The sequence below is a fragment of the Helobdella robusta genome (genome assembly GCF_000326865.2).
Source record: "Helobdella robusta unplaced genomic scaffold HELROscaffold_4, whole genome shotgun sequence".
NCBI lineage: Eukaryota > Metazoa > Annelida > Clitellata > Rhynchobdellida > Glossiphoniidae > Helobdella > Helobdella robusta.
This window is the reverse complement of record NW_008704902.1, coordinates 3,672,944-3,687,851: the sequence shown is the minus strand read 5'-3', so window position 1 is coordinate 3,687,851 and position 14,908 is coordinate 3,672,944. Positions and strand designations below refer to the sequence as shown.

The following is a 14,908-nucleotide window of genomic DNA, read 5'->3' as shown; positions in this document are numbered from 1 at the left end:
TGCATTACATTGACCAGTTCGAAAACAAAGTCTCCGCCTATTTAACTTCCTTGGCTTATTGGCATACGTAATTGCATCGGTTTTGACTTAATATGTGTAAAACATAGCAATTAAATCGAATTATGTGATTTGAAATTATTTTTTCAATTTAAATAAAATTATTGCTTTTTGTTTAGAAAACACAGTGGCTTACTGCTTAAAGAAGCCATAGGTTGGCTTACAAAATTGCATGGATTTAAATTTAAATAAACAGCTAATAAATGTGTAATTGACTAAATATTTTAAAAACAAATAATTAAATCGAACTATGTGACTTGAAATTATTTTTGTCGATTTAAATGAAAAAATTTCTAGTAAAATGTTGTGCGACAAAAGTTCAAATGCATCATTCATATTTAAATTTAAGTTTCATAGTTTTTTATTTTAAAAACAGATTCATTAAAATTTGATACTTCAGCTAGTAATCAAACCAGTGATAACTTTCATAAAAAAAAACAAGATGAACTCGCGTCAACTTACGGCTACTAAAGTATACTGCCCTTCAAAATAAGAATATGAGTAATCGTGGTATAAGTAATGAGTCTCAAATCCAGGCAGAGCGTTGTAATCATCCTCCAACCACTGCCAAACATTTCCGAAACTGTCATGAATCCCAAATTTATTAGCCGGATAGAAATTGACAGGCTTGGGAGTTTACTTATTAATTTTACCCTTTTTTAACATTAAAATGTATACATTTTAGGGACTTACAGTTGAAGAGCCAAAGATTAAATTTATGTTAGCCGCTTGACCACTTTTTAAATCGTCCTGTCATTGTAATTTACTAAATGTGTCACTTGGAATCAAATCATTGATACGAATGCAAACTAACATCTCCTCTCAGAATTTTATATTCCGCCTCAGATAACAATCTGTAGAAACTGCTTCCATCCAGCTCTTTAACGGACTTCCACTTGCAATATGCTTTTGCTTCGTGGTAGTTTACTTCAACGGGTCAATTTTTTGGCATGTCAACAACATCAAATATGCATCGAAATTGATAATTTTTGATTCCTTCGTCGCCAACGTTCTTTTGCTCTTGTTTTCCATTATAATGTGTGTACTCGGAAAGATTGTCGCCACATCCAGTTTTACATTCTTACAATGTTAATAATTTTTCAGATTATTTGTATTAAAAAATTGAAAAATTTAACAATTTGAAAGACTTTTATGACAGATCCAAAAAGTTGGATGTTTCGCTTCTCTGTGTGCCAGCCACTTGCACCCCTCCTTCGACCAATATATTTAATTTTCGTATCCGCCATCTTTCACAAACTTGAAAAACTCTTCGTTGGTTGTTAATTAATTTGATACTCGAAACTGCGGTACACTGTATTTTGACAATTCATTAACAAACTAATTTCGTTAGAACATTATTAAACTTACTTTACTTCTTTGCTACCAAACTCGTTGTCCCAACCATATTTCTTGCTCTCTTTCTCTTTTTCTAGGACAACTTTCGTTGAACCAACATTAACAAATGAACATTTCAACGAATCTTCAAATTCTTTTTTATTTTTTTAACATAAATAGCAATAGTACAAAAGACCGTACAATCCAATGAAACCTGTTGGTGCATAGGACCAACCGTCAGGTCTCTTGACCAGACTAACAGGCAGTTGTCTGATGAGGACGGACGAGGTTTCTATATGGATTCTCTCGTGTTCAATGCCCATTATTACTGCCCACTTTTAAATATCACATGCATTTTTTGTAAAGTTTAAGTACATAATTCAGTTGCAATATTTTACTTAACTAATGTGCTGACGAGAATAAACTACTACGATCGATCCGTGGACCTTGTGTGTATGTGTGTGTGTTTTTTTTTGATTGGCAATAAAAAAAACTAATCATCTTATACTGGTTTTTGTAGATATTGTAAGCATTTGAATATCGAAGAATATTTGATATATTAACAAATACAGACTCACCCAAACACTATCCCAGCTGATTGGAAGTTGCAAAGGAGTGCGTTCAATAACTTCATGAACCAGCATCCTGACCTTACGTCTGTAGAGAACCACCTCCGATAAACGTGGCCACTCATATTTTTCACCCATTCTGTTCTTCTCCTTCGAATTAACAAACCGCAAATAGCACAACACTAAAAATTCTTTGCTAACTTCTTGGAGTGTGAGTGAAGTGTATGCTAAATTTTTGTGGTTATTGAAAAGTGAGAAATATCTTTTTTAAAATGTGTTGACTAACAATATTATCCCAGGATAGTTCGTTTACTCCGGTTTCAAATAACGTACCCATATTCATGTCGATCCTTTCTTTCGGCTTTATTATCCGATAAATTGATGTTAACCACATTTAACTCCAACTTACATCGTTATTCAACAAAACAGTTAACGACGTTTTAAATTGTCATCATCATTCAATAAACGTTTTCCACCTTAAACAGACATTTTTTGTATTTACTTATGATTTTTCACACTTTATAGGCTCAATATTACATGTTATTTATGTACGTGCATCTGCGGCTGTCAGCAAATGTAAATTTCATCTATTTTAACGACAAAGTTTATTTTTAATTTAATCAAATGTGATATTTTATTGCAAATAGCAACTTAATATCGTAAGAATATCTTTAAACTGAGACAGCCACATGGCATTATATCATTTTTGGAAACTTACTCTAAAGTGTTTCGACCGCCAATAAATAAAATTTTCGAAGTTTTTGGTCAAAATTTTAATTGCATTATTTGTAGACGAAATTCATCCTTTCAAAATGAATAAGTTTCATCCACCAAATGGCAAACGTTTGTGTCAACTCGTCTTTTAATGAAACGTAAAAACTAAGTAAATTACAACTGGGTTCATTGTTCGAACTTCGGAATTTGTCGTCGTGTGATCTCATTAAACACAGGTTTTATAACATTTGTTTAGAAATGAGATAGCATATTTGAAAACAGGCTGTACAAACAAAACACACCTCCAACATGTGATGAGTGGAAAGATGGAAGACAGTCTGTTCAACAGATAATATTTTAGTTAATTTTTAAAAATTGCAAAAATACGATCAGAGCAAAAAAAGTAATCTTTTATAAATGATTTACAATTATCAGTTTTGAACCGATATTGTCAATCAATCAATCAGTCAATCAATCAATCAATCAATCAATCAATCAATCAATCAATCAATCAATCAATCAGTCAATCAATCGATCGATCGGTCGATCGATCAATCAACCAATCAATCAATCAAACAATCATTCAATCTGTGATTTCACAGATTTATTGATTAGGTTTTTAACTAGAAGCTATAACTAAAACTAAAAAACAATAAAAATAAAAAAAAAATGTTGTTAATACTTAATTTAGCCGATCCAAATTCTTTCGGTCCGACTGTAGCTCTCCTGAGATATTCGACCATCAAAAACTGTCTAACTGTCTTTATGGGATACCTAACAAGTTGTATGTTGATTGAACAGTAATTTTAATTGGCTGAAAATATTTTCAAACGTAGCACAAATTTAGTCCTTCGTAGCTTTTTTTGTCACTGAAATGCTCTTGAGGACGTTGTGTGAAATATTATGTGTTCAAATTCTTCGGCAGACAAACAGGTCTGATTTCTGAAATACTTCTATTGAATGAAATTAAAGTTCAGAAAAAAATAAAATTTGAAACTCTTGCATAACTTGATCTACTTGCTAGGTATGCACAAAATATAAGTTTCTCGTATATTAATGTGAAGAATAATACTCACATGATGGTAAGAGAAAATATCGAGCTAAAGCATGTTAGTTACAGAATATTTGTGCAGACAACCTATAATGGTAATTTAACTTATTTTAAGAAGCAGGCAGCACACTACCGAAAGTTTGGCGTTAATATGTTTGCAGTTCGTTTTTTTTAATTTTTCTCACTAAAACTGAAAAAACAAACTACAAACATATTAACGCCAAACATTAGGTAGAATTTATAGAATATTGTAAAAATTATGGTCTATTACCAATATATATATATATATATATATATATATATATATACATATATATATATATATATATATATATGGTGGTAAAAGACCATAATTAATGCAACAATTCATGAAATTTGGGTAGTTTTTATTTATTACATTTCTAAATATTTTGAACCAAATTCTTGTCGTCATTATTTATTTTACCAACGTTAAAATCGCAAATTTGTTTGTTTCCAAAATTTGTCCGTGCTCATGGTGGGCCAACTTTTCTGCCGGTGGGCTCATAATGAAAATATTCCCTTAAAAATACAACTTTTCACGTTTATACAACCATTTTTACCATCTTTCAACGCAAATAACGCTTACAATAATGGATGCCAGTCCTCCCCCCGGCCCAACCCTTAGATCCGCCACTGTTAACATATATAGGTACTTAAACAAAATAAATTAAAACTATCGAGTTGATTTGATTGAAACCCATTTCTTCATGCACACCATTAATAAACCAATATGAAATATCACGAACAGCAGTCTTCAACAAAACAGAATGTACATATTTACCCGAAATACAATGCAACATAAATTTTGTTTCAGTTTAATGTGTGTTTGTTATTTGATTTTAAACATTGAAATAAATCATTAGAGAGACTTAGCGCTGGGTTGCAGGGTTACTTAAATATAAATATTTAAATATTACACACACACACACACACACACACACACACACACACACACACACACACAGATATATATAATTTGTGTGAGTAATTTATGAATTCGTTTAATGAGTAACATGTTTGTTTAATTATTAAATAATTTGGATATAATCTTTTCCAACAAAATGCATGTTTATATAATTATCCAATTATCACTCAACAATTCGTTAAACGTAATTTCAGTATTGTATGGTTTTATTTGCATAAAAGTAGATATGCAGAAGACACAAATAAATCTTGAATCGTTCTTTCTTACTAGACCAGGCTCTGAAATGTTCTTGTAACCTCACCTCAGTTCATCATTACACCATGGCTTGGCTATGGTCATCACTTTTCATTTATTTGACCGGACCCATGCTCGCTCATACCAACGCGCGGTATCTTAATTTAGACTTGGTTTTATGATTTTCGTAATTTAAAAATCTATTTGAAAACGGAAAACTTTTATTCACCAACATAAATTAAAAAGACGAACAAAAACAAGAACATTGTCATGAAAAGAACGACGATGAATTGAATTTAAATAAATAGAACATAATAAGGTCATAATGAGTGTTCGTGTGCTACTATAAATAATAAAACATTTTGTTTTTCTTTTAAAAATAAATTAAAAATTGATAGAAAACAAAATGTTCATATGCAACAAACGATGCCTCGCCAGCTAGCAAAACCACTCATTATACGAACGCCGAATTTCTTTTAAATACAACATATTAATGAGAAAAGTTTTAATGAGAAAATAACAACTTAACTACGCATCAGACATTAAATAATTAAATAAATATGGTTTTATTAAATAACTTTAAATAACGTGCAATTAAATTTGCTAAAACAATTGTTAAAATATTATGCCAACTATTTTATGTAAAAATGTTCATTAAAATTTTTATTTAAATTTGACGAATATTAAATTAACCAATTTTTTAAAAAATGAAATATAATAAAATGGGTGAATTGGCTAAAAAAATTTTAAAATTTCATATTAAAATATTTTAAAATTCATGCATTTTAAAATGATTGTTTCATCATTTTTAAGCTTAATTGGTAATATTTTCAAAACAATTTAATAAATTTGACAACAAGATGGAATAATTTAATCGAAAAGAATATTGTTCCCAAACTTTTGTTACGTAACACCATTATGATTTATTAAAGTTTTGTTGGGGTTTATTAATTAAAATAACAAAATGGTTTTGTAACTTCCTTGCTTTCATATTGTCATTTAAATTATGATAATAATATTGACCGTATAATTTCCCCATAAATTTTCAATATAATAAAAAAGTGCCAACAATGCATTACAAAGGAATGTGCACCGGTAAAAATAAAACAATAAATTTAAAAACTTATTTTTTGTGTTTTTTTTTGTTTTTATAAATAAATAAATTAACATAAAACGAAAGAAAAAAACAGAAAAAGCAAAACCTGAAGAAAAAAACGACAACGCAGTAGCGTCTGCACCGACCGATGTTTAATTTCAGACGGGCGGCAACTCAACCACTGGGCAGCACTTGGCAGACGACTTGTTGTTTCTCATGAGAGGTTTGTGGTAGCGGGTGTTATCAGATGAGTGGTACGTTTGCCAGCAGCTTCTGCAATAATAGAGGAAACAGTTGAAGTCTCTGCAGAAATACACACCATGCTCCTTCTGACACACGTTGCATTGGGACTCTTCCAAATAGGGATCAATCTGGATCTGTCGGCGAGGTTCGTGGAGGAAAAAATACAAAGTTCCTCAAATAGTAGATTATTAACAGCGTGTTATTAAACAAAGAATTTGACGTTTGTCTTCACATTAAAGTAAAAATTATCGGGGATAAAAAATATGAAATGTGTATTTTAAATGACCGACCGACCTTCTTAGTGAATTTGGCAGTTTTTATTTCCACAAAAGCAGCGGTGACGGCTTTCACGTAAGATTTGTGAGAACTGAAAGTTACTCTTCCTGAACCTTTATTTAGATCATACAAGGTTTATTTAGTCTTTAATAGTTTTTGTATTTTTATAAATAATAATGTTGTTACCGATTGGATATTTGTGCTTGTCCGTATCAATGCCCGCATAGACAACGTTCCCAAACAAATCATTCAGAATATGGGCAAGTCCTTCGGCGTTCAGCATTCCATGCAGAGCTCCCACAAAGACTGTTTTTTGAGGTTCCAACCGTTGTGATGGACTCTTCACATAATTACTGTCACTGATGATCCATGGAATCACTTGAACCTGTTGCAAATGGTTGTGCAATGAAATGTCTTGTCACATGGCACATCAAACCTCGCATTGGTGGTTCAATATAGCAATATAACCTCTTTTGATCTCATTCGTTTGCTGGAAATTTTAAAGTAATATTCTCCTCCATTAGAGAAATCATGAGTGCAAGCTTGCAGTAAGGAACGGACCGATCTCTCCGATTCAAAAAGAATGTACACGTAGCCAACTGAACGTGATGGCGATGAAATAATTTGTATAAATTAGTGGTAGTCTTTGAATGAAACAATCATTATGTTCAACATCATGTGATGAGTGTTTCACGTTGCATGCACAAACCTGGAAGCTCCTTTCCTTTGATTGGATATCTCGGATGTTTGCCATCTTTCCCCGGCCATTCAATTTTCAGGGCTCCAAATGATCTGAAGCAGCTTTGCAGGCCAGCTATAATGAAACGTTACGCCGATTGTTTGAAAAGAAATTATTAATCAGAGTACATGTTAATACTCAACCTTCAGTAATATCCCAAGGAACACCTCCAAGAAAAACTTTGAAAGAGTAAACAGGATTGCGGTAAATTTTCATGGGCAGTTGGCCACTCCATGTGCAAGTTGGTTCGGAGATTGCTGAATAATATTAATTTTCTAGAATGTTAATTTTAAATGATTATTTGACCATCTATATGCTATTTACTAAATTAAATGTTTTGAATCATTTAAAGTGAACATAGATGATCTCATACTTGCTGCATTCCTGTACAACTTAGCTGCCCTTTCAATTGAATAAGGATCGGTGGCACTTGTAGAGAAAAGAGTGTTCAAGGAAGTCCAAGGCCTGCTGGCAAAGAGATCGGCACTCATGCTGAAGTCGTTATACAAGGGTTGCTGTTGCATTCCATGTCCCACTTGTCTCTGCATAGGAATGTCCGATTGAAGTCCAAGAGCCTTCAAGAGGTCGATGGTAGGTGACATGTTGCCGTTGCCAGGCTGATGATTGAAAGTGTGATTGTTCACAGCAGGATACTGGCAATAAGGGTTTTGCTGGTTCATGTGCAACAGGTTCTGCTGGATTAAAAATCAAGTCATTTTGTTTAAATGTGTAATTTTTAACAGTGAATAACAATTTAAATCTGTTTGTAGAATAAATATAAATAAATGAATAAACAAATAAATATAAATATATGATATTTTATATTTACATGTATATATATATATATATATATATATATATATATATAACACGCGACCTCTGTCTAGGCCTCAGCTCAAACGCGCTAATGTTTATTATAAACGATTACTTTATTACTAATTTTCAGTTATATTTAATCAAAATTTAGAATGACTATTTTGAATTCGCTGTCAAATTGAAAAGTAGATATGAGCGGGCATAAACAAAATTTATGAATGGAGGTCATATTTTTGGGTTGACGAGCGACGGATACCATTAAATCAACAAGGGCCGCCTCTGAGATTTCTGAACCAGTACTCACACCACTGGTGTCTGAGTCAGGAGGAGACATGCTTCTGGTCGCATTGAATAGATCCAAGATGGCCGTATGACTGTTGTTGGACATGGGAGATGTCGAATTGCATCCGTAACTTCTATCACCGATCGTCCCAACTCCGTACGGGTTGTGATCAAATCTGCCACTTTTTAGTATAAGCAAATTATAAAGCATTCCAATAAAATTTTATAATTTGATTGGATAATATTTCTAATTAAAAAATAAACCATAGCAAAAAATAATTACTACAACAAAACCTCATAGTTCTACTGAAAGAAGGCAGTTGTCTCTGACTGCCCTTGATTGCTCTTGAAGGTCTGATTGTTGATTCCGTCAGATACTCTAACGTCCGATTTGAAATGGCTCCAGGAATGAAGGAATCAAGAATTTTTGATTGGAAAGCTTGTTGGCTGACGTCCAAAGCTGTGTTGACGGTACCCGATGGTCCTTTGTAACACATAAAAATTATTAGAATCATATTAACTACTTATTCTAATAACCAAAATTTCAGTTACATGTTCTCTATTATATTGAAAAATGTTATAAAACATGAAACTTGAACGATACCTACCGACAAGTCCAACGTTGATGCAACTTTGGTAGAGTTCAGGATTCAAATGCGCCAGCAAAGATAGATCGACTTGCTGAGATGACAATGAATGATTCATCCCTTCAGCTTATTTCAAGTATTTAATTTCATTTTGTTTCAAGTTTGCAGTGAAATAAAATAAAAGTTATTTTCTATTAAAACAATCTTTCTAACAAAATTTTGGTTTATAATAATTGAAGAATTTTTTCTTCTAAGTTTCATATGGTCGTTTATTGTCGCAAATAACTGCAATTTAAATAGACACCAGGTGAAATCCACGTAATATTCTATATTTCGACTTTTAAGATTTTGTTTCGATTATTTTTACGATGAAGTGGCATAATTCGATAAAAAAAAGTAGCTGCAAAATGCTGTCACCGTGCAGTTTAGTTAGGGTCATGCTTCAATGTTTTTTCTAAGCTCAACTATTTGAATTAATTTATAATTTTGTTTAAATAAATTTTACAATTTTCAATAGAAGAATGAAAAAATGTTTTCAAACTATTAGAATGCTCGGCAGAAGTTGGCAAATCAGTAACATTCGACAAATCCAATGACTGGTCCAAGTTGTTGTTCATTTTCTTGAAAACATCAAAATTGTTGTCCAGCGGCACTTCACACTTCTCCTTACTTTTCAAATCTTCCAACTCGGAATCTCTCTGCAAAGTAGTCGGACTAGAATTTGCCAGCTGTTTGAATGTTTAAATTAAACGTTTTAAAGTTTTATTAATTTCAGAATGTTACAAAAAAAGTTAAATAATTTTTTAACTTTGACTCACAGGCATTTCAAATATTGTATCAACGTTTACTTCAGCCAGCTTTCCGACCAAATTTGTTAACGAACTATAAGCAACTACGTGAGGCTGGAATGAAATGAAAATAATTTACAATGTTGAAATTTCAAGGATTGTCAGCTAATTGGTTGAAACATTCAAAAATAAGGTTTGAAAATAACTATTTGTTTTTTTCAAAGTTTTTATAGAAAATTTTTAAGTGCGTAAAAAAAATTTTTTTTCATGAGCTTGAATAGCTATTCAATTTGTTTGTTGCTATATATTTTTGGCGTGACAATAGGAAATATTATTTAGTCAATATTATTTTATAATGAATGATATTTCTTTTTCAATGAATAGATTTCACTCACCGTTATCATATCATCTACTCATATCTACGCCGTGTAATCAGCAGTTGTACAGAATTTCTCCGCAACTTTTAAACATGAATTAATTTGAATTAATTTATAATGCATTGGCTGAAATGTTTCAATGATTCAATTTCTATAATTTTGCAAATCATTCTTCTCTAACTTATTAGATAAAATAAAATATGTCCACCGCAATCGTTACACACGTCCATCCAGATCACGTGGTGTGCAGGCGTACACACACTCGTATGCACGCACAAGCACCCCTTTCGCATGCACAAGAAGTATAACAGTTGGCGACAGATAGCTTTCGAACCAGGTTAATACGCAATAATGACAATGCACTTTTGCCGTCAGTGCTAGCTCGCAAACCAAGATAATTCAGCTGCACATTTAAAAAACCCTTGCCAGACGATTATTTCAATAATTACACAAATTTTTATTACACAACGTTCATTGTAACTCAGTAACCATTTTGTTTGCCTATGTGTCGAGTGCTAATCAAAAACGATTGAATATTGCACATTCATTCGAGGATTCATTAAAAGTTCAGCAGTAGTTACCAATTGTTACAGAATAAATTGAAAAATTAGATAAATTTAAGAATTTTCGATAAATAATTTTTATTTTTGTTCTCGAACTTAAGTTGATAAAATAGTGTGTAAATCTTTGAATAAATGGATCTTCATTGAAATTATTTAATTTACTTTTTTCTCATTGAATGTAATCACACAAAAATATCGTTCCTTTGTTTGTTTCTTTTTTCTTCTGGATTTCACTGCGAGTTAACAACAGTAACATTGATTTAAAGAAAATGAATAATTTTTTAACGATTTTCTCTTCAGCATTCCTCAGAGGTATCAAGAATTAACACACAGTATATGTAAATACACGTAAATCAACTAATCACACAGGCCTCTGATAGGCAGAGATCTTTTTTCTACTCCAACGCCAGTATAGAAAAGGGCACGGCAAATTCAATATTTGCTTAACATATTTTGTATCTTCCGGACCATGGATATATCCATGCTCCAGATTCAGTCGTTTGTTTGAATAAACAATTTTTGAACGGACAATAGTGAATAAAGTTTAGTGAAAAATTGTTAATTGATGCAAATGCAACATCAATATAGATATGATTTCATTCTGTACTTATAATATTCTGTATCTATATATATATTCTATGTATTATTCCTTTTATATATATATTATTATTATTATTTATTATTCCTTTATATATATATATATATATATATATATATATATATATATGTTGGTAAAAGACCATAATTTTGCATTATTCTATAAATTCTACCGAATGTTTGGCGTTAATATTGTTATAACCGTGCTACCGAACGTTCTTGTGACTGGAGCATTCTAGAGTATGCTAGAATCGGACCATCGAGAAGAATCTAGAAACGACGCTTGCGAAGAGTATATAAGCGCACGTCGCAAGAAGATTAGTGATATTCGTGATTAGTGATATTCGTGATTAGTGATATTCGTGATTAGTGATATTCGTGATTCGTGATATTCGTGATTAGTGATATTCGTGATTAGTGAAATTCGTGATTTTATGAATAGCGATTCGGTGAATTATTTAAAGCGATATTTGATTTGTTTGTTGACGTTGTCATAGCGATCGATTTTGAACGATTCAAAAGTTAATTGTTGCGATAGTTTGAATTTACTGGAAATAAACGATTAGTTGATTTCTTCTGTAAATAAAGTTTAATAACTAATAATAGTTGATTTCTTCTGTAAATAAAGTTTAATAACTGTTTGGAATATTTTATTCAATCGAGGATTTGAACCCGTCGCATCGTAAATCGGTTACGACAGCGAGTATTATAACATTGGTGTCAGAAGTGGGATCTTCCACCAGCGAATTACTACTCGTAGAAAAAGAACACGATGTCAAAACTGTGTGGGTTGAACGTAGTTCAACTACGAGAAGAACTACAGAAACGAAGCCTTGTCACAAGTGGCAACAAAGAAGTACTAGTAGCACGTCTGAGAGAAGCTCTCATTGGCGAAGGTAAGAACCCAGACGAATTCAAGTTTGATGGTACTGACGAAGACAATGAAATTAGCACAGGCATGTTTACAACCGCTAAAATGATGGAACTTTTGCTTAGTATGTCAACTGAAATAAAACAGATCAAAGAACAGTCCGAACGACAGACAGAAGAGTTAAAACAACAGATCAAGGAACAGTCCGAACGACAGACAGAGGATTTAAAACAGATCAAAGAACAGTCCGAACGACAGTCCGAACGACAGACAGAGGAGTTGAAACAGATCAAAGAACAGTCCGAACGACAGTCCGAACGACAGACAGAAGAGTTAAAACAACAGATCAAGGAACAGTCCGAACGACAGACAGAGGAGTTAAAACAGATCAAGGACCAGCTAAAACACGTAAAATTGGAAGTGGCAGAACAGATTGAAGAACAGTCAACAAGAATAGAAATGATCGAACAGAAACTTGATCGTCAGACCGTTGAGGTAGATCACAAGATAGACAAATTGAAGCGAGAATTGGAGCAATCCAAAAAAAAAATGGCCATGCCGTTAGATCACGCATCCAGAAGAACTTTGAAGGTACCAGCATTTGACGGAGAGATGTCCTGGAACGTTTATAAAACCCAGTTTGAAGCAGCGGCAACTAGTAACTGTTGAAAGAACGAGCAACAGCACTGATACTGGCCCTGCGAGGTTCAGCAGCAGAGGTTCTTCAGACGATTCCGGCGGACAACCACTTCAACTATGAAATTCTGGTTAGCGCGTTGGATTTACGTTATGGTGAAGAACACATGAAACAGATTTATCGGTCTCAGCTTAGAAACAGAACGCAACGATCTGGTGAATCCATTCAGCAGCTGGCACAAGATATCGAACGGTTGACATTGCTGTCGTATCCGACATCAGACCCCGAGCATAGAGACGAAACTGCCCTGGATACGTTTATCAAAGCCCTTCATAATTCGGAACTCAAGCAATCCCTTCTCTTGTCAGATAAACAAAAACTCAAGGATGCCGGAAAAGTTGATCAACGAAAATGTGTAATTACAGTCGACACCGAGCAACAAAATCGATTTTAAGATCTGATTTGGTACCCAATCTGAAGAAAAAGACTTCTAACAAATACATCCTTCGAACAGCTACCGGAGGAACAGCACCAGTCTATGGAAAGATTCTCCGTACTGTTCAGCTAGGCGACTTGTTATTCGAAGGTTCACTCTTAGTCGCGGATATCATCGACGAATGCATAATAGGTGTCGACTTTCTGACAAAATATGGGTTCAAAATTGACTTAGAAAAACGCATTCTTAGATGGAAAAATACAGAAGTGATATTGGGGGATAGCGACGAAAAACACACTATTAAAATTAAAAAAGGTGAGGAAATAGGTAATTGCCAATCAATAAATTTGGTGAAATCATTAGATATGGAGCAACAGGAAAAGGTTCTACCAAGTGACAAAGGTAGACTCAAAGAACTTACCAAAAATCTACTGGATGAACTCAATTTGTATCAAGAAGACCGTCTAAAAGCCGAGGCGTTGATTGCTGATTTTACAAAATACGTGGATAATCTTCGACAGCGATTAAACCATATCCACCGTTACGTACGCCTTAAAATTATGAAAAACACGGAGGCGGCCAAAACCAGATACGACTTGAAAGGAAGCAGTGGCGGTTTTGCTGTCGACGAGTTAGTTTGGCTGAACAACCCACAGCGAAAGAAAGGACGCTCTCCAAAGCTCCAGCGAGGGTGGGAAGGACCTTATCAAGTCATCACCCGCTTGAATGACGTCGTCTACCGTATTCAGGAATATCGGAAGCCGAGAACAAGAATGAAGATGGTTCATTTGGATAGACTGGCTCCGTACCATGCGGACACCGGAACGAAAGCTGTTCGGGACGAACAGAACTAAGAAGGGGGTAATGTTATAACCGTGCTACCGAACGCACTAGATTCTAGCGTATTCTAGAATGTTCTAGTGACTGGAGCATTCTAGAGTATGCTAGAATCGGACCATCGAGAAGAATCTAGAAACGACGCTTGCGAAGAGTATATAAGCGCACGTCGCAAGAAGATTAGTGATATTCGTGATTAGTGATATTCGTGATTAGTGATATTCGTGATTAGTGAAATTCGTGATTTTGTGAATAGCGATTCGGTGAATTATTTAAAGCGATATTTGATTTGTTTGTTGACGTTGTCATAGCGATCGATTTTGAACGATTCAAAAGTTAATTGTTGCGATAGTTTGAATTTACTGGAAATAAACGATTAGTTGATTTCTTCTGTAAATAAAGTTTAATAACTAATAATAGTTGATTTCTTCTGTAAATAAAGTTTAATAACTGTTTGGAATATTTTATTCAATCGAGCCCGTCGCATCGTAAATCGGTAACGACAGCGAGTATTATAACAATATGTTTGTAGTTCGTTTTTTCGATTTTTCTCACTAAAGTTAGTTTTATGGAGAACGTTTAGTTTATTAAAATTCAAAATAAACTTATTTTCTGAATTCATGCTGCATATGTGCATTTATAAATTTCTTCTGGATAATGAATATATATATATATATATATATATATATATATATATATCTTGGTAATAGACCATAATTTTTACAATATTCTATAAATTCTACCGAATGTTTGGCGTTAATAGTGTTTGTAGTTCGTTTTTTCGATTTTTCTCACTAAAGTTTTTTGGTGAACGTTTAGTTTATTAAAATTCAAAATAAACTTATTTTTCGAATTCA

General features: G+C 33.1%; 3 protein-coding genes across 3 annotated transcripts; 1 reads left to right on the top strand and 2 right to left on the bottom strand.

Moving 5' to 3' along the window:
• Positions 1–510: 510 nt before the first annotated feature.
• On the bottom strand, positions 511–4,252 carry HELRODRAFT_162449 (hypothetical protein; the record flags this gene model as incomplete). The annotated part of the gene is made up of 7 exons (XM_009024648.1): positions 511–621; positions 751–807; positions 872–984; positions 1,607–1,727; positions 1,971–2,164; positions 3,358–3,449; positions 4,176–4,252. The coding sequence occupies 7 exons, from the start codon at positions 4,250–4,252 to the stop codon at positions 511–513; spliced, it is 765 nt and encodes a 254-aa protein (XP_009022896.1).
• Positions 4,253–6,160: 1,908 nt separating this feature from the next.
• Positions 6,161–8,464, bottom strand: HELRODRAFT_66900 (hypothetical protein; the record flags this gene model as incomplete). The annotated part of the gene is made up of 8 exons (XM_009024241.1): positions 6,161–6,379; positions 6,540–6,634; positions 6,708–6,906; positions 6,990–7,120; positions 7,231–7,335; positions 7,404–7,517; positions 7,634–7,877; positions 8,345–8,464. 8 exons carry the CDS (start codon positions 8,462–8,464, stop codon positions 6,161–6,163), a joined length of 1,227 nt encoding a protein of 408 aa, XP_009022489.1.
• Positions 8,465–12,042: 3,578 nt separating this feature from the next.
• HELRODRAFT_162447 (hypothetical protein) lies at positions 12,043–13,232 on the top strand (the record flags this gene model as incomplete). Its single annotated transcript, XM_009024647.1, has 2 exons — positions 12,043–12,799; positions 12,853–13,232. 2 exons carry the CDS (start codon positions 12,043–12,045, stop codon positions 13,230–13,232), a joined length of 1,137 nt encoding a protein of 378 aa, XP_009022895.1.
• Positions 13,233–14,908: the final 1,676 nt, after the last annotated feature.